This window comes from Dipodomys spectabilis, unplaced genomic scaffold, assembly GCF_019054845.1.
Source record: "Dipodomys spectabilis isolate Male_0828 unplaced genomic scaffold, ASM1905484v1 ptg000179l, whole genome shotgun sequence".
NCBI classification, from domain to species: domain Eukaryota; kingdom Metazoa; phylum Chordata; class Mammalia; order Rodentia; family Heteromyidae; genus Dipodomys; species Dipodomys spectabilis.
In genome coordinates, this window is record NW_024870856.1 from 7,524,539 (window position 1) to 7,542,777 (window position 18,239).

Consider the following 18,239-nt stretch of genomic DNA (forward strand, 5'->3'; position numbering starts at 1 on the left):
CTTTATGATGATAGACTAGCAATTTGAGAAAACAAGGCAGAGTTACGTGCACACAACATAAACAGATGCACACATCTGTTGCTAACCACTGTGGTCATAATGTTAATAGTTACCGAGGTAGTGCTCTGGAGATTTGGTCAGTTGTTATGGTGCTTATTTGAGGCTCAGGGTTCAATTCCCAGCACCAGAAAAAAAAAAGAAAGAAAGGAATTGATGTTGGTGTTGGAAATATGATTCCTGCACATATTTGGGATATACTTTGAATTATGCAGCATTAATAAAGAAACTCAAATCTCTTTTTTAACCACATCAGAGTTTTGAGCTCTCTGCTCAAGGCCTTGTGTTTGCTAGGCAGACACTGTGCCACCTCTGGGACACCCTGCCAGCCCCTTTTTGTCTTGATTATTTTCAAAATAGTCTCATTGTATGCCCAGGCAGCCTGTTATGCAATCCTGCTTGTACTTCCTCACATGGCACCTAGCTATTATGCTTTCCCTTTGGCCTTGGGTGATAGACGTGTGCCGCTGTGCCCAGCCTTTGATCAAGATGAAGTATTACAAACTCTTTTCTCCCTGGCCTGGCCTCAAACTGCAGTCCTGATCTCCACCTCCCTAGTAGGGGGATGAAAATCAAGTCTATGCAGAAGTTCAAGGGTTCCATCAAGCAGCCTCCATTACTTCAGTCCTTCAGACTCGTAAGACTGTGCCCACCTGATCACCATCTCGGGCTGGTAGCTGCGAAATGTTGAGTTTTCACTAAAAACACACTAAGTGTGTTGCCATATTTGTCCCGTTGGTGGTTTAAACATGACCCGCTATGCATCACTTAAGTCTAGACCCACACATCTTGCCATGAGTTCCCTAACATATAAGCTCCTCCAGAATTCTCCTTTGCGACTGGTGGTGATATTTAGAAGCATAATTAATGATTGAATGTTCCTTACTGAATGGCTTGTTCTTTGAGCTCTGCGATAATTAGTTTGCCATAATATTCCTAGCACTTTAAGCACCTAGCAAATAGCTGGTATTTGTAAGTATGTGCTGAGTGAGTAATTGAAACACCTATAAAATCCTATGTTTGATGAAAATTTTTGGTTAACATATAAATATTCATAGCTTTACAAATAAAATGATACAAAGACAATGTGACAGAAGCAAACCAGACAATGTCATGAATATTTATGTAATCAAATATGCATCAGTATCATACTTATTAGTAAAAGACTCCAACCTTCCAGAAACAGTGAAAATTTTTAATAGGTTTATCTTTATCCTATTATTCAAATTAACAAACCATATAACTACAGATTTTGAGATATCCACAAAGAATAGATGTACATATATGTATATATATGTTAATGTTGTAAAAGATTACTCCAGGATTACTCCATGGATCTCTGAAAGTTAAATAACACCATCCAATTAAAAATGGGCAGCAGGTCTGAGTGAACATTTCTGAAAAGAATGGCCAGCAGGCATATGACAAAATACTCAATGTCACTAACCACCATTAATCAAAGCCACAATGAAATACTATCTCACCAGTAAGACTGGCTGTGATAATGAGCTGTCCATTGGGGAAAAAACTAGAAAAAATTATTCTGACAGTTTTTCCACTTTAAAAAAATGATGAATGTTAGAAGACATAGATTTAAACTGGTTTAAATGTTATGTGGTGAGTACCTGCATGGAAACATCACAGATACTATCTTAGGAAGTACAAGTTGTAGGTTTTAGTTTTGGGAGAGGTTTTTGCTAACTTCATGTGAGGTAGGTTTGGAACCAGTCCTTCAGCCCTCCATCTTCCAAGTGACTGGGATTACAGTAGCTTACAACTTCTCTCTTCATGTTTCTCATTCATCAGTGAAAATAAATTTAAGTTAAGACATAGACTTCTAGAACCTAAAATCTGCCTCTAAATATATTAATCTCTAAAACATACTCTCAATAAATACATTTTCCAAATTAGACATTTGTATTTTTTGACCAACATTGTTAGCTGAATTCAGATACTTTGTGCCAGGGAAATATATAAAAAGCTAGTAATATAAAGTTACTAATACACTATGGGAAAATATTGAATACTGGCAAATTATGATTGTTTACATTTATGGGGCACAAAATGATGTTTTTCTGTGTAATCAGTGGGGAATGATGGACTCAATCTCTAACTTTTTTTAAATACCTTTATTGTAAAGGTGATGAACAGGTGGTTACAGTTACATAACTAAGATAATGAATACATTTCTCCCTTGTTATCTCCTGCTATTCCTCCCTACTCTCCTCTCCCACAAGTTGTGTAGTTTATTTCCAATGTAGGGTCAAGTGAGTATCATTGTTAGATTAGTTCATCCTTTGTCCTGCTGTTCCTATGATTTCCTTTCCCTTCCATTTATCGCATAAACTTATACACAAAGGGTACAGAAAACTAAAACAAAAATACAGAAATAACTGCATACAAGACATAATAAGAACCTCTGGTTTCCAATTGGAGTTCATGTTGATATGCTTCTATGCACTTAGCCGTTTGGGCTGTTTGATCCCCTGTTAAAAATATCATAGACATGTTCTAGTTATTACAAATGAGGAAATCCATGCAACCTACTTTTCTTTGGGCCTGGTTTACTTCACTTAATACAATTTTTTCCAGGTCTTCCCATTTCCTTATAAATAAGGCGATGTCATTCTTTCTGATGGAAGTCTAGAACTCCATTATGTATATATAATACATCTTCTTGATCCATTTATCTACTGAAGGGCATCTGGGTTGGTTCCATATCTTAACTATAATAAATAATGCTGCAATGATCATGGTGGTGCTGGTAGCTTTAGTATGGCCTTGCCCATTGTCATTTGGTTAAATGTCCAGGAGTGGGATTGCTGGGTCAAAGGGGAGCCTATGTTTAGTCTTTTGAGGAACCTCCATACTACTTTCCAGAGGGGCTGAACAAGTTTCCTCTCCCACCAACAGTGTAGTAACATTCTCTTTTGGCCACATCCCTGGCAACATCTGTTTTACTAGATTTCTTGATAAAATTCAATGACTTACATTGACTATTTGGATCAAAAAACAAGATCCATCTTTCCATTGTCTTCAAGAGACACATCTTTCCTACAAAAACATTCTGAAAGTGAAAAACTGGAGTAAAATCTATCAAGCAACTGGCCCTCATAAACAGGCTGGAGTTGCAATCCTAATATCAGATAAAATAGACTTCAATTTAAAGTTAGTTAGGAGACACCAAGAATGCCATTACTTAAAAATAAAGAGATCTCTCCTACAGGAAGATATAACAATCCTAAATATCTATACACCAATGACAGAGCACCCAACTTCATCAAAAAAGAACTACTTACACTAAAAACACACATAGATCCAAAAACATTGATCGATGGTGACTTTAACACACCATTATCACCTCTGTATAGATCAATATAGCAAAAACTCAACAGAGACACTTCAGAACTAAACAATTATATAGACCAACTAGATTTAACAGACACCTACAGTATATTCCACCCCGTGACACCATAATATATGTCCTTCTTGGCAGAACATAGATCATTCTCCAAAATAGATCACATTTTAGGGCACAAAGCAAATCTGTGCAAATTCAGAAATATTAAAATTATTCCCTGCATTCTCTCAGACCACAACAAAATAAAATGAAAGCTCAACACCAAAAGCCATAATGTAAAATCCTGCAGCTCATGAAACTGAACAACACATTGTTGAATCACCAGTGGATCATTGAAGAGATTGGAATAGAAATTCATTGGTATTTAACAAAAAAGAACACAGAAAATACCAGCCACTCTAGGTCACAGTAAGGCGGTACTCATAAGAAAATGTATAGTTTTGAGTGCTACTTCAACAAATTGGAGAAAGCTCAAATCTCAAACTTATTAAATTTATTCCTCACGTGTAGTACAGCTCTGTCTCAAGTGGTAGAGTGCCAGCCTTAAGTGGGAAAAAAAAATTGATCACATGAGGAAAAACATTTCAAAGTGTAATCAAGAAAAGATACTTTTATGATGGCCACTTTAATCAGAAACTCATGGTTTTCCATATGGTTTCTTAAAGAGTCCCAACTTCCAAAAATAATAACTTGTGATGACTGGTTTTTCTTAAACTATAATTTGAAGAGCTCATCAAAATTTGGCCCACAATGTAAAATATTTTATATGAGGAAATTATACACACAATATTTGTACTGCATGGGCGTTTGCGTTTGAACAGAGGTTGTCATACCAAAAGGATAATTGGAATGTTAAGAGCATGCCTAACCATCATCATAATAGGAAGATGGAGCTATTGTTATAGGCAGTCTTTGATTTAAATGGTTTAACATACTTCCTCTAACACACTGGCCGTGTTCAGGGTCTCCAGGAAGCCGGTAGGAGGATGAAGAGCTACATCACTGGAGAGGACTTTGGAATTTCCCCCTTTGGGAAGTTTAATTTTACTCAAATATCATAATATTTTGATAAAGACATGCAAATATTTGGGAGGACTTTGGGATAATTGCTTACTGGATTTTGTCTTCTTTGCCCATCCGCATGAGATTTAGTCTTGCTCAGTACAAGAAACACTGAAGCCTACCTCTAGGTGAGGTTGGCCAGCAGGAAGCAAAGGGACTCAGCCCAGTCCCGAGTCTCCACCCTGCTTAGGGTTTCCCACTGTGAGCTCTCCAGTCTATCAGAAACTTCCGTGTTTTCTATACTACAAATACAAGTCAAATTCTGTTGAATAAAGCTGATTATTGAAATAAATTAACCACCACTACTGAAAATGCACTTTCTCCTCTCCCTGAATATCTATGTTGTTTGAACTTTTGTTTGGAAGGATCTAAGGTGTAATGATTTTAAAAATATTCTGTGGAGCCCCATCCTAGCCCCATTTCTGGGAAACAATTTTTATGATTTTTTTTTTGCTGGTCCTGGGGCTTGAAATCTGGGCCTGGGCGCTGTCCCTGAGCTGCTTTTGCTCAAGGCTAGTGCTCTACCACTGGAGCCACAGCTCTATGTCCAGCTTTTTCTGAGTAGTTTATTGGAGATAGAGTCTCATGGGCTTTTCTTTCCCTGGCTGGCTTTGAACTGCCATCCTCAGATCTCGGCCTCCTGAGTATTACAGGTATGAGCCACTGGCACCCTGCTTAACTTTTTTATCTTTTTCTAAATAAATACTTGTAAATATGTCTGTGATATTTTTATATGTGAATACTTCCCTCCCTTCGCTCCTTTACACCAAGCATCTGTTGTGCTTCATGATGCAACATTTTCATCCATTTCTGTTTGACTTCTTTAGGTAGCCAATAAACAATAATTACATAATAACAATAATACTTTGAGCTAGTATCTCTTTGCTTTTATCTTCTCTGGCTGTATAGGCTTTGAATTGACATTTCCCTGCTTCCATTTCTTCATAAATGTAGTCCTGAATTGAGTCAGTATAGTTGTCAAGTTGTTATGAGGTTTAAGTGATCTGATACATTCTTAGAACAGTGCTTTGTGTGTGTGTGTGAGTAGCAGGTTTTATGCTACCTGCGACTCTCTTCTAGTACTAGTACTTAGGCTATATCCCTCTGTCCCCTGTATAGTAGTTTGATGTCATTTCTAGTCCTACTCCTGGGACTGGTAGCTCTGTGCACTCCACCTCAGCCAGAAGTGGCAAACCAACCCCTGCATGCTGGCACCACCTCCCTTTCTCCACACTGGACATCCTGGCCCCCTGAGAGGTCCCCAGGTGTTTCTTGGCTGAATGGCTGTAGTGGCAGCTGTAAATTTTTTTGGCCCTCCGCAGTCATCTGTATACTTCCTCCTTCCCCTACTCACCTGTCTAGTATTTGCCATGAGGGCCTGAGTCTTCATGTAATAATGGCCATGCTGTACATAGGCTATTACCACCCAAACTGGTAATCTAATAGGCCAGATATATTTGATGTGATTCCCACTCTATGAAACTATGACTGAGTTAAATTTTTAGTACATTTTAAAGCTACGCTACCCAAAAGAAGACATCCCTGTGGTACTCGATTAGAACTAAACTCGTGGGTCAGTTGAGAGGTGCATTGTCCTCGGGCCAGTTCCTCAGATTGTTCTTGCCTCGGTTTCGTCACCAGTAAAGAGGTAGCAGTAATTATGGTGGTGCTGCTGCTGCTGGTTACAGTGATGACAGTGTTGACGTGAAAATGCTGCTCTGGGTGCTCCCATCCAAGCGTCTGGATGAGGTAACCACTTGATGGCTCAATTAAGGTCAGCAGGTGATACTGATGACCAAGAGGTTAGAGGTGATGGTAACAACTAGATCATTTTCAGCAAGAAAATTCTGACTGTAGCTCAGTTCACGACACAAAAATACTCCTGTTAGCATATGCTAGCCCACCTTACGTTTCAGATTTTAAAACTTCAATGATAGATACATCTCAATAAAAATCAGAATTAGATGTCTATGTGCTATTGAAATAGCCCCTTAACCCGTGTGCACACACTCGTACTGGGGCCCACAGACCACCCCATGCCCACTCCCAGGGCCAGGCTAGCCAGGCTGCCTATTTGCTGACCCTCTGCTCTGTGTTTCCAGCACCTGCATGGGAGCCCAGGACCCTTACTGTGGCTGGGACTCAGTGATGAAGAAGTGTACAAGCCTGGAGGAGAGCCTCAGCATGACGCAGTGGGAACAGAGCATCTCCTCCTGTCCTGTGAGTACCCATCCGCTCAGCCCCAAACGAACGCCGTCTTGTAGCACCCATCCGCTCAGGCCCGAACGAACAACTCTGATGGGCCCGGCCCTCGCATAGCTCTCACACACAGCCCCGGGGGCGTGCCTTCCCCGAGCACGTATTTTTGTAAATGCAGCATGTTTTCTAAATCCACTCTCCATGGGGTATTGTCACATGGATTTTGTTTGGGGGGTTTTGTGAGGGGTTTTTTTTTGTCTGTTTTAGATGCCTTAAGAGTAAACAGCGCTGGCTTGATCACAAGAGCACACTATCTCTTTGATTCTTGGAATGTTTTTTCACACCAGAATGTGCTGTCAACTCTGGTTTGTCTCTCGTCTCACTAATAAAATGGAAATTTCTCCACTCAGACATTTCCCTTGGGATCTATTATTCCAGAAGCAGGCACTGGTGCAGATTTAAAAGATTGAAGAGTAACTACAGGATATTACGCAGGGTCACGAGAAACATTCTAGTGCAAGTTCCCACAATGAACCTTAAGGAAGGAAGAGAATCTTGCTTGTTATTTAGCGCCAGACCCTGAATCTAAGGAAAGCAATTTCCACAATTTCCTTTCCTCATTGGCTAATTTGGGTTCTCACTTGTAGTAACTCGTTGTTTTTTGTTTTGTTTTTGTTTTGTTTTGTTTTCCATTAGAATTCAACATCCAGTACCTGAAATTACTGGATGAAGTTTCTGGAAGAATTTTTATTTTTTTTCTCTTGTTCCCTTAGCTTATAAATGATGATTATTCATATCCATACATTTGAAAAGTTACGAAGGCATCCTGTGCTATTCTGGCATGGCTCTGTGAGACCAGTGCACAGGAATCAAAGCTATTCATTTATTTATGAGGTATCCTTGCCTTTCCTGATATTTTTTAACTGCCTGAGACATTTGGGCTGCTAGCTTTCCTTCTGTAAAGAAGTTACACTTTCCTTGATCTAAACTATGTGTACATGATGCCTGCCCCCCTGCTTGGTATATCAGACAGAAGAGAAGGAGGCCAGGACTCTGAACCAATGTCATTCCCCAGATGTTAAGTTAGAGAGGCCTTCATAAAAGGCCCTGTGTGAATTTCCCATCACACCCAGGTCTGAAAGTTTCCATATAGGTTTAGCATAGCACTTTTGGCTAGATAGCTTTAGGTCTTTGTTTATGGAAGGGAGCCTTTTAAAAATAGTTAGAAAATGTCAGCATGTATTCAGTCCCTTCTCATTTCTGAACAACAGCTTAAGAGCATAAAAGTGCACCATACAATCTTTTGAAAGATTGGAAATGTAACTTCAAAGTAGAGCTATGTCCTTTGAAAGGATTAATGCATCTTCCTGTACGCCTTTGACCTTGTATACTGAATGTTGACATCAGAGTCAGAAAAAGGCAAGTTCAGTTCCTTTCAAACAATAAGATCATTGTTCTTGGACCTATGATTGAGTGAATACCCAATAGAATGCTAATTATGAAATTTGAAATTAACACTCATGCACTTGTTTTATAGCAAACTTATTTATTGGAGACTTCTGCAGTAAAAATAAGAAATGGACAGATCCAGTAGTTAAGAAATGGCCAGAGTTGTCACGAAAGTTTTCTGACAGTGAGAGGACATTCTGTTCAAGTCACAGAGCAGAATGGATATGGTCTGGTGCCTTGAATGTAGAGCTGAGATACAATCTCTGATGCAGTCTCAATATGTACGTACATGTATTCTTCTGATACCAAGTGATTTCATTCTATAGCACCAATGCGTGTGTCACTCAACAAGATACAATTAGGATAAAGTCAGACTATACAAAGAAGTCAACAGGAATGTAGAATTAACTTAGTTTTTGAAAATCACTGGAAAATGTAATTTCTCATGTGGTATTGGTTGTAACTACCTCTGCTCTATATGATTTTATTTGTGTATATATATATATATGTACCTATATATACATTAAACAAATCTAGATGGGGTGTGTTTTTATGTGTGTATGAAGAGTAAATCAGGGCCTCATTTATGTGATATAGGCATTCTTCTACTGAGCCACACTCCATTTCTCTTGTGTTGCAGTCATGCATGATTTGCTAGTTTCAGAGACGTTAAAATGCAAAAGAAAAAACATTTATAATCTGTTAATACATTTCTTTCATTACCTTACCTGCATTTACATACACAGATATGTATCTTTATCCCAAACAAAGTAAGCATTATAACCTAGTAGCTATGGGATGAGAACAAGTATTTTTATAGCAGACGTAACAATGAAAGTTAAATGAGAAGATATCCTCTCATACTGAGCTCATAGAGGTGTGGATGTGACGATTACCCAGGACCCTCTTGTGTAGGCCTCTCCAGTGAATCTTCCTGACCCCCGAATAAATGACAGAGCACCGCTGAGCTTCCCGAAGCTGGTGTTCCAGTCAAACTGCTCATGGCGGTTGTGATTTGTGACTGCCACGATCTGTTTGTACTGTTATAAAAGAATACTTGGGACTTGGTCATGTATAATGTGTGGACATTTATTTCCCACAGTCTAGATGTGCAGACATTTTGCCTCGTGAGGCCTTGTGCTTCACACAGGGAAGGTGGAGGAAAAGACAGAACAGTTCCCTCTTTCTAGCTCCTATTAGGGGACCCTCATTGCCTAGCCACCTCTTACTAGTATCATGTAACAAACATTTGAAGTTTGGAGGGACACATTCAGTCCCTAGCAGCTGCACAGACCCTCCAGTCCCAAGGGAGTTCAAAGTGAAATAGGGACCTGGCCCCCAATATCCTTTGTAGGGGTTTAAGCTCTTCAAGGAGCCCTACCTTCCACAAAAGAACCCTGCTTTAAAATGCTTGTCTATTTGTAGTCCAGGAGACAGGGCAATAGTTTACTGGAATATTGAAGAACATTCTGCTGGCATGTATGATCATAATTGAGAACATTAATCTCACGTCAAAGCATTTTAATTACTTAATACCTAAAGGATCATATTCAGAACATTAAAAATGATACATATATTCTGCATGATTTTTAATGTTTCACAGGGGCAGTGTGGTCTTAAAAACCTCCCTGGGCTTTATTTATGCACAAATACATCCTGTGTTTTAGGAGAATGTGATTGCCAGAACACTGATAACTCCATGAGTCCCTGTCCCAAAGCCTGAGATCCACAGAGCACATGAAACACCTGAGTCTCATTTCAGACATGAGTGCTGTGACGAACACCTTTAGATAAAAGGAGAATTCAGCAGTGATCACAACGAAAGCCCTCAGGAGTCTGAAGCGTTTTGCCAAAGCCCTCCACCAGTGGGAAAGAATCTAGAATTTAAATGTAATATTTCTGACCTTCCCTAATCTGCACGATGATGGTACCCCCTCTTTTTAGTATCTCCTTAAATGAGATGGTGGGGAAGGGACGGATGGCCCAGGTTCACACTTCTTACTATGCTTGGGGAGTAGGCATGATGTTTTCGTCTGCATTTTGTAGTGGAATATACAGTAAAACAAGGACGAGGTAGCTGAGGTTAAATGGTATGCCCCCCCCCCATGTGATTCTGTCACTTAGATTGTTTCAAGTAATGTGCACGGTGACATCCACAGAGGGACATTATTGCCCGCGTTTCATTGATGGAAGAGGGCAGACTCGGCCCCTGCTCAGCAGTCCTGTCCGCAGCCATGCAGTCCAGCTTAGCTCCCATCAAAAGTGCTTTCTTCCCTTGTAATTTATTTGTAGACAAAGGCTTAGATATGTTATTAAATTGATGTCATAACACAAAGCAACCGAGGAGTGTATCCAATATCCTGTTTCACTGAAATCTCTGGCAGGAGGTAAAAAGGATCTGTGAAAATAAATAAAGGACGGTCTGCATTCCTTCTAAAATGTCGGAATAGATAGTGCAAGACTTCAGTTTTCCCATGGAGAATAATAGAATACAGTTAAGAATCTAAACGTGCACACTACCAAAGATGAGCTGAAAATTCAGTGCAACACCCATCAGTAGCCCAACATCATTCTCTTCAGAGATAAGGAAATCCATCCCCCAAAATTGTATGTAAACACAAAACCTCAAGTAGCCAAAGCAATTCTGAACAACAACAGAAACACCTTCCGCGGTCTGAACTGTTCCATCTGTGCCTTCCTTTCCTGTTGTCTCCCTGCCTGGTTGTCAGCCAAGGAGCATCATGGGCAAAAAGAGCAAAGGATATTTACTCTCACCCTCGAGATCACCCACTTGCCTTCTAGAGAACACATATGTCATCCATCAGTTCTACTATTATAAAAGAAGAGCAGGCCTGGAGTGCTTCTCCCTTGCCCTTCTTCAGACCAGAATCTCACCTTCCACGGCATACAGCCCTGTAGAGCCAAACCTGGCCAACCCTCGACCCCCGTGTGGCTCAGCATCCCTGTCCACCACTCTCTCGTGCAGGGAGTGTTGGAGCTCGCTCTATGGTTAGACAGAGGCCTGCAGCATCTCTGACTGTCCCTTAGCTCAGCTGGATGCCGAGTTTTCTTGACCATCTGTTGCTCTGTGGCTTCGGTTTCCGGGCAGGGTCATGACAAATTCGAGTTCTTAACTCATAGGTTCCTCACCTCTGATTCACCCCCTGAGTTATGAAGCCCCATGAGTTTCAGGTTTGTAGCTTCTTGGGTTCCTTTTTCCCCAGACCATAGAAGTTAATCGTCAGTTCTTTTTCCCAATGCTGAGCTCGGGTACAGTTTGCTCCCCCATCCCTGGAGGGGAGCAGAAAGAAGTCTGTATAAATTTATTTATCAATGTTGACATCGTGAGTAACTACACTAAATTTTTTCACATTCTTTTACTTTAAGTAAAACAACTCACGCGGGCTGGGAAGGTGGCTCAGTGGTAAAGTGCTTGCCTTGCATGCATGAGGCCCTGGGTTCGATTCCTCAGCACCACATAAGCAAAAAGGAAAAAAAAAGCCAAAAGTGGCACTGTGGCTCAAGTGGTAGAGCGCTAGCCTTCAGCTGAAGAGCTGAGGGACAGTGCCCAGGCCCAGAGTTCAAGCCCCACGACCGGACCCAAAAAAAAAAAAAAAAAAAAAAACTCACGTTCTTTTTAGATTCAGAGAGAGAAAAGTCTGCCCTCTGAACTCCTAGATGCTACTCACAGGGGAGTTTTGCCTGGGAAACACCTGCAGCTGTAGAGCTTTTGTTCAAGAGGAACTCAAATCCATGTTTATTGTCACCTTGAGGTGACATTTGAGCCATGCCAGGTTTCAACAGCAACTATTTCACTGGGCTTGCCTATAAGCATACAACAGATTTGTACGTCTACGTTTCTTGAATGCATTTCTCAACCTTGGGTGTCCCATAATAGTAGACAATTCGACCAAACCCAGAATCCCAAGTCTCTAGTGTCACTCCTTCTCCTCTCAATCCTGCCTCTCCCCTGGCTGTGTCCTCTGCCTTTACTCATCATTCTCGGTTTCCTCTTCTTCCCCTCCTCTCTCTCCTTCCTGCTTTCTCCATCTGTATGAGTAGCCTACTTTGCTTTGAAACTACTTCCCCACACATTCCACGTGCATTGTAATGTAAAACAAAATAGTCCTCCAGCGTGGACCTGATTGCTTTGTGAGAGGCCTTTCAGTTTTATGCCATTCTGTGCACATCTTTGTCCCTTCTGACATCTCTATCTGTACCTGCTTCTAGACCCGAAATCTCACTGTGGATGGGAGCTTTGGCCTCTGGTCTCCCTGGCTGCCCTGCTCGCACACCGATGGCGGCGCCCTGGGATCCTGCCTCTGCCGCTCCCGCTCCTGCGACAGCCCTGCCCCCCGGTGTGGCGGCTGGCCTTGCCAGGGGTCCAGCATGGAGATCACCAACTGCTCCAGGTGGGTCCTCTAGAACATGCTGGGGTACAGTTGTGTCTCGACTCAGGTGGCCAAGGACCTGGGGAATCGTGACCTGGGGAATGACAGGGAAGTAGGCTACTTCAAAGCTGCATGATTTACTCAAGCACAGTGACTCATGTCTGTAGTCCCAGCTACAGACATGGCAGAGATAGAAAGATTATGCGCTGGGCAACGCTAACAAGATCCTGTCGTAAAAATCAACTAAAACCAAAATTTCTGGAGTACAGCTCAAGTGGTAGAGCACTCTCCTGCCAAAAGAAAGGCCCCAAATTCAATTTCTAGCACTGACAAAAAACAAAATTACGAGATTTATGGGAGAAAATTTTAAACTATAAATTAATTAAACATAGGTTACTATGTTAACATATGTCAATATGTTTTCATCATTCAGTTAGGAAAATGTCACTGTTATTCAGTAAGCTTTATTGTAATATTTACAAAGCTATCAGTATGCATGTTCATTCTATCAATGTTAAATTTATGTAACTAAAGTGGAGAACAGAGAATATACTAAGAATTTTCTCTAAAGATTTTTTTTTAAAGTTATATAGTGGACTTAGTCTTTATACTTGTATCTTCAGTGGTATAGTTATGGACCTTTGTGTTTTTAAAGGGTTATATAAAGTACGATTTAGTGTTAATAGGAGTTTATTGCTTCAAAGAAAATGCAAATACTAGGAGTGAAAATACATATTTATGCAGATTCATATATGGCTGCAGACTAAAGAAAAACTCCACAGGCAGTGTTCTGTTGACACGGACTTACACTTTGAACTTAAATTGACATAGTACCTAGAATTGATTTTTAATAGCAAGATAAACTGCTTAAATTATGATGTCTGAATAACACAGATTTTCTAAGGAAGAAAGCACAATACTGAAAAACACCATACTTGCTGTTAGATGTGGGTTTTTTAATAAAATCTTTTGAAACATGCATCTCACTTTTAGTTTATACATGTATTACTATGCATGCACACTTACATAGTGCATTTCTCCACATGCATAGCGTAAATACATCTAGATCTACGCAATTTGCACACGTCAAAAGAACACGCAGCAGAGTTGTTGATTCTTCCCCCTGGTGTTGATGCATTTTAAGGAAATCGTCCGTGTCGTGTTTGTTCGGAAGTGTGCAGTGTTCACGGTGTAACGCAGGTCAACTGAAACCACGAATTCTGGAGCACGGAGCATGCGCTGCTCACACTCGTTATGGTGATGAACAGCGTCCTGCTGGACGTTTGGAGATGACTTGGGTGTGCTCACAGTCCTGGGCTCCGCGTGGGAGATGCGCAGCGCGCCTGGGCGGGCCGGGGCTCCAGCCTGTTTGACGGCGGTCGCCTTGCTCTCTCCCCGCAGGAACGGAGGCTGGACCCCCTGGACCTCGTGGTCGCCCTGCAGCACCACCTGTGGCATCGGCTTCCAGGTGCGGCAGCGGTCCTGCAGCAACCCCACGCCCCGGCACGGGGGCCGCGTGTGCGTGGGGCAGAACCGCGAGGAGAGGTAGGAGCTCGCTGCGCCCGCACGACCATGGCTGCTGCTGCTTCCCACCCCGCGGGGTCGGGCTTGGCTTTGGATCCCCTCCCTGTGGGTGGGGCTGAGCGGGCCTCATTTGGACATCCTCTGGTCTTTGACCAGTCCCCTCCTCCCCCGACCCTCTCTTCCATCCTGGTGGGGTCAGCGGAGGAGAGCGTGCCCAGGGCCTTGGAGACCTGGGCCCCGCGCCTCTGTGCCGAGCTCCTGGAGAGTGGGAAAGAGAGTGGGAAGTGGCTGCCCTGATTTCAGCTTAACCTGTCTCCCAGCCGTAGCTCCCTGGAGGGCTGCAGGTGAGGCGGCAGGTAAGGCAGCGTTTCCGGGAGAAGTAAATGAGGCGCTGGGGGTGCAGGGGAGACCGCACCCCAGCACTGGCTGCGTTTACAGTGACAGGCCAGCCTCCACGAACTGCACGTCACCCTGACATTTCAGCTTCATTTTGGATGTAACATTTGGTCAGGGCCTCAACGTGGACAGTTGTGGTTGTTGAATCGTCCTTGTACGTTTACTGTGCACTCCAGTTTGTCAGTGTTGGGAGAGATTCATGATGGTGAGTTCCCTATCACTTCAAATCATAAATGGCTTTCAGGGCCTATTAAAAGAACAGTAGACTTGTATTTTGTTGACATAAATTCAGTGTAATCTTATAAAAATACAGTATGCAAGCTGTACCAGTGGCTCACACTTGTAATCCTAGCTACTCAGGAGGATGAGATCTGAGGATCACAGTTCAAAGGCAGCTTGGGTAGTAAAGTCCCTGAGACTCTTTATTTTCAATTAGCTATCCTCCAAAAGGCCAGAGGTGGAGCTGTGGCTCAAGTAACCTTGAGGAAGAAAAAAAAAACCCTCAGGGATAGCATTTAAGCCCTGAGTTCAAGGTTCAGAAGCAGCACAGACACAAAAATACCATATTCAGTCCTGTGCTTATCTAAACTTTCTTCACAGCTGGGTGTCTAGTAGGAATGTGTTACCACGTGAAGTCAGAACCTTTCCTCTGTCTGCAGCTTGCCCCTCATCATTTCACAGTTTACCCTCTTTGAGTAAGAGAAAAGGGAAGGTGACTTTCGCGTGTGAGGCCTGGCGCTTTGGGAGGTGGTTTCCTGACCTAGTCTCAGGCAGGGCTGTCCTTGCCATCTCCACTGGTTGGCAGCGGGAAAGCTGATCCACCCACCATTTTCATGGGAACACAGGCTTCCTTGGATCCCAGGTGCTGTCACTGATCTAACAGGGTCCATCGTCTTTTCTCCAGACTGAGGATGGAGGAAGGAAGACACTGCGCAAATCTGTGCAAGTTCTGTCTCCACACATGGTGTAGTTCACATAATCCAGGGCTGCTGTGTTTGAGGAGGTGATACGTAAAGTACGCCTTCCATAAAGAAGATGTGCTCATTGAGGCTACGCGAGAGTTTGCCTAATCCAGGAAAGTGTTAAAGCTATAAAGCAGGAGATTATTTTAAAATATCAGAAAACCAAGTAGCTGGTAGACCTTGCTTTGCAGCAAAAATAAAAAAGTTGTCAGATAACTTTGCTGTGCTTTGTGGGAGGTCTCTCTACCAAAATGACATTTAAAAAAAAAATCCTCACGCTAACACTGAAGATATTTCAGAATTAAAGGCGACCATGATCTCCCTGGGAGGGTACAATTGCAAAAATACTATTGCATATTACTGAGTGGAAGCCAAATGCCAGTCCAGCATCTAGATACTTAACCGTAGATTAATAAAAGACCATTAAGTAAAGCCAAGTGTTAAGGTAACTGTTTTTGAACCCTCGTTGTTGAGCAACTCTTTGGGCACAGGTAAGGTGAAAAAGTGTCCAAAGGAAAACTGTTTGCACACACCTGTGAAGGCTGGGGAGGCCTTACCTCCCAGCAGCCTCATCCCAGATGGATTCCTGGATGAAAATGCAGCACAGAGAGAAGACATAGCCTGACAATTTCTTTATTTTTTTCACTATATCCTTACTTTCTTTAATTCTCTTCAAATAGTGGTACATATCCATTTATGTGTACAAATTGTTCAAAAGGGTTACACCATGGAAACCCATACCTTCCCTTACCAGTTTGATCATGTGTATATATGTGTGTTTTTATATGTTTGTAATTTTAGTCAACTTTCACATATGAGGCAAAGCATGCACTCTCTTACTCTGACTTATTTCCTTTGGTATGCTTTTTTTTTCCCTAGGTCCATCCATTGCCTGATGATTTCTTCTTCCCTCTCCGTTTCCTTGTTAGAGATCTTGTTAGAGAAATGCTTCATGAAGTCCTAGTGTGGCTTGTTTCATAAGACAACCATAAAATAGGAAAGAGTGGGGAAAAAAGGAAGGTGCGTGGCTGTCAATCTCTAGATCACGTCTTTGTGGACAGCATTCCAAGAGGATTTGCATACTGTGGTTGAGAGCCCTGGGCTGGGGGCACAGCTTAGCCTGCAGGAGGTTTTCAACCCTGATGTCCTGCTGACCTGTTGAAGGGAATGCAAGAATGTGTTTGTGCATGATAATTGTTTTTTCTGGGGAAAGAGTAGCTCAGTTGTGTTTGAGATTTTCCTTTGCTTCTCTCTCCCTTTTTCTCTTTCCCTCTCCCTTCCTCTCTCTGGCTTTGTGTGTATATGCGTTTAAAACAAATTAAGTACAAGGGTCTAGGAAGTCTGGGCACTTAAATATCAGTAAATTGGCATAAAAATGGAGCTTAGAATAATCCTCAACGACTTGCTTTACGCCCAAGGAGCTACACAGGGGCATTGGCTGAGGATGTTGTGACAGTCTGAGTTTTCTTGATGTCATCAAAAATTGTTCTTACCACCGATGGCAACTTTTTCCTAGAATCCTCCAAGCACCAACATGTATTGACATTGGCTTATTGTAACTTGACATACTGGTGCAAACTTCCTCAAGTTAAAGCCTTCTAAGAGCATCTTGTGTCCTCACTTTGCCCTTGGCGCTCTTCTCTACCTAGCACATACACTGTCCTAGATCCCTCCCTCCTCTCTCTAGCATTTACAAGTATCCAGTGGCATGACCCTGAGAGCCTGGGCACTGGAGACTCACCAGTACCTTAATAAAAGAACTTAGTGCTCCTGTAATCGTAAATGCTCAGAGGACAAAGAGAAGACCAATAATGATCAGTAAGGAACTGAAGCCACTGCCTACTCTTTTATATAAAAGAATAGAGAAGCTACCCTATGGATGGCTCTTGATTATAGAGACGCTTTGGGCCATGATACACCACTGGAACTGGCAGTACTTGCAGACTTCAGCTGACAGACAGATCCTGGATTCTACTGTTTATTATTCTATTCAGGATCACTGGTGCCATCTCATGTTTCAACAGCACCTTCTTTCTCTTTCCACCACCTTCTATTTGTCTAGCTTTCAATACCTCCCCTTTCAGATTGCTTTTGTTGGTTCTTACTTCTGTATTTGGAGGCTCATACTCCATGCTGAAACTGATGGAAACCCTCAAATTCAGGGGTTCTAGTCTAGCAGTAAAAAGAGACGACATCCTTTGAAGATAAGTCTTCAGTATAACTCTGATGGAACTATTTTGTCTATGGAGTTCCATGAGACTTTCTTGATTCTTTATAAATAGAGTTCCAGTTCTTCCATTCCATTTGGCAAAGTAGATCACAGATAATGTCCAGGAGACTCTTATCTCCAATTAACTACCACTTGCTGTCTCCTCTTCCTGTTCTCTTCTCCTCAGCACCATTACTGATCCTTCATCGCTGTAATTTTACCTTTCTTTATCTTCCCAAATGCCAACAGGTGCTTCTCAGTGTCATATGGCTTTCTTATGTCATGTTGCATCTATTGCTGAAGCCCTCTTGTTCCCCATTAAAGTCTTCTGATACGATGGAAAAGCATTTGAATCTTGCCAACAATTTCTGTTAGGAAACTCAGATTCCCTTTTTTAGGTGCTGGCTGTCATTTAACCTCCTTTTCAACCCCAGAACTGCACCTCATGTGGTGTATCAAGTGCAGTGTCAATCACGATGTGTTACTTGACATACAGGCTGCGGTAGGTTAAGACAGTGCTCCTTGTCATGCGCATGCTGAGCTTGTGTCCACTACTTGCATTCACATGAAGCCGTGAGCACCTGTGAGAGGAAGTGCTCTGCCCTGCCCTTCGCTTAACACCCTGCAGA

At 42.1% G+C, this 18,239-nt stretch overlaps 1 protein-coding gene across 1 annotated transcript in view; it reads left to right on the forward strand.

Moving 5' to 3' along the window:
• The window catches only part of Sema5a (semaphorin 5A), a 313,257-nt gene that overhangs the window by 243,833 nt on the left and 51,185 nt on the right, over positions 1 to 18,239 (forward strand). Inside the window, exons 12-14 of the mRNA XM_042695214.1 lie at positions 6,583 to 6,700; positions 12,359 to 12,540; positions 13,921 to 14,064. Of these exons, the coding sequence (XP_042551148.1) occupies positions 6,583 to 6,700; positions 12,359 to 12,540; positions 13,921 to 14,064 (444 nt within the window). The remainder of the gene's footprint in view (positions 1 to 6,582; positions 6,701 to 12,358; positions 12,541 to 13,920; positions 14,065 to 18,239) is intronic.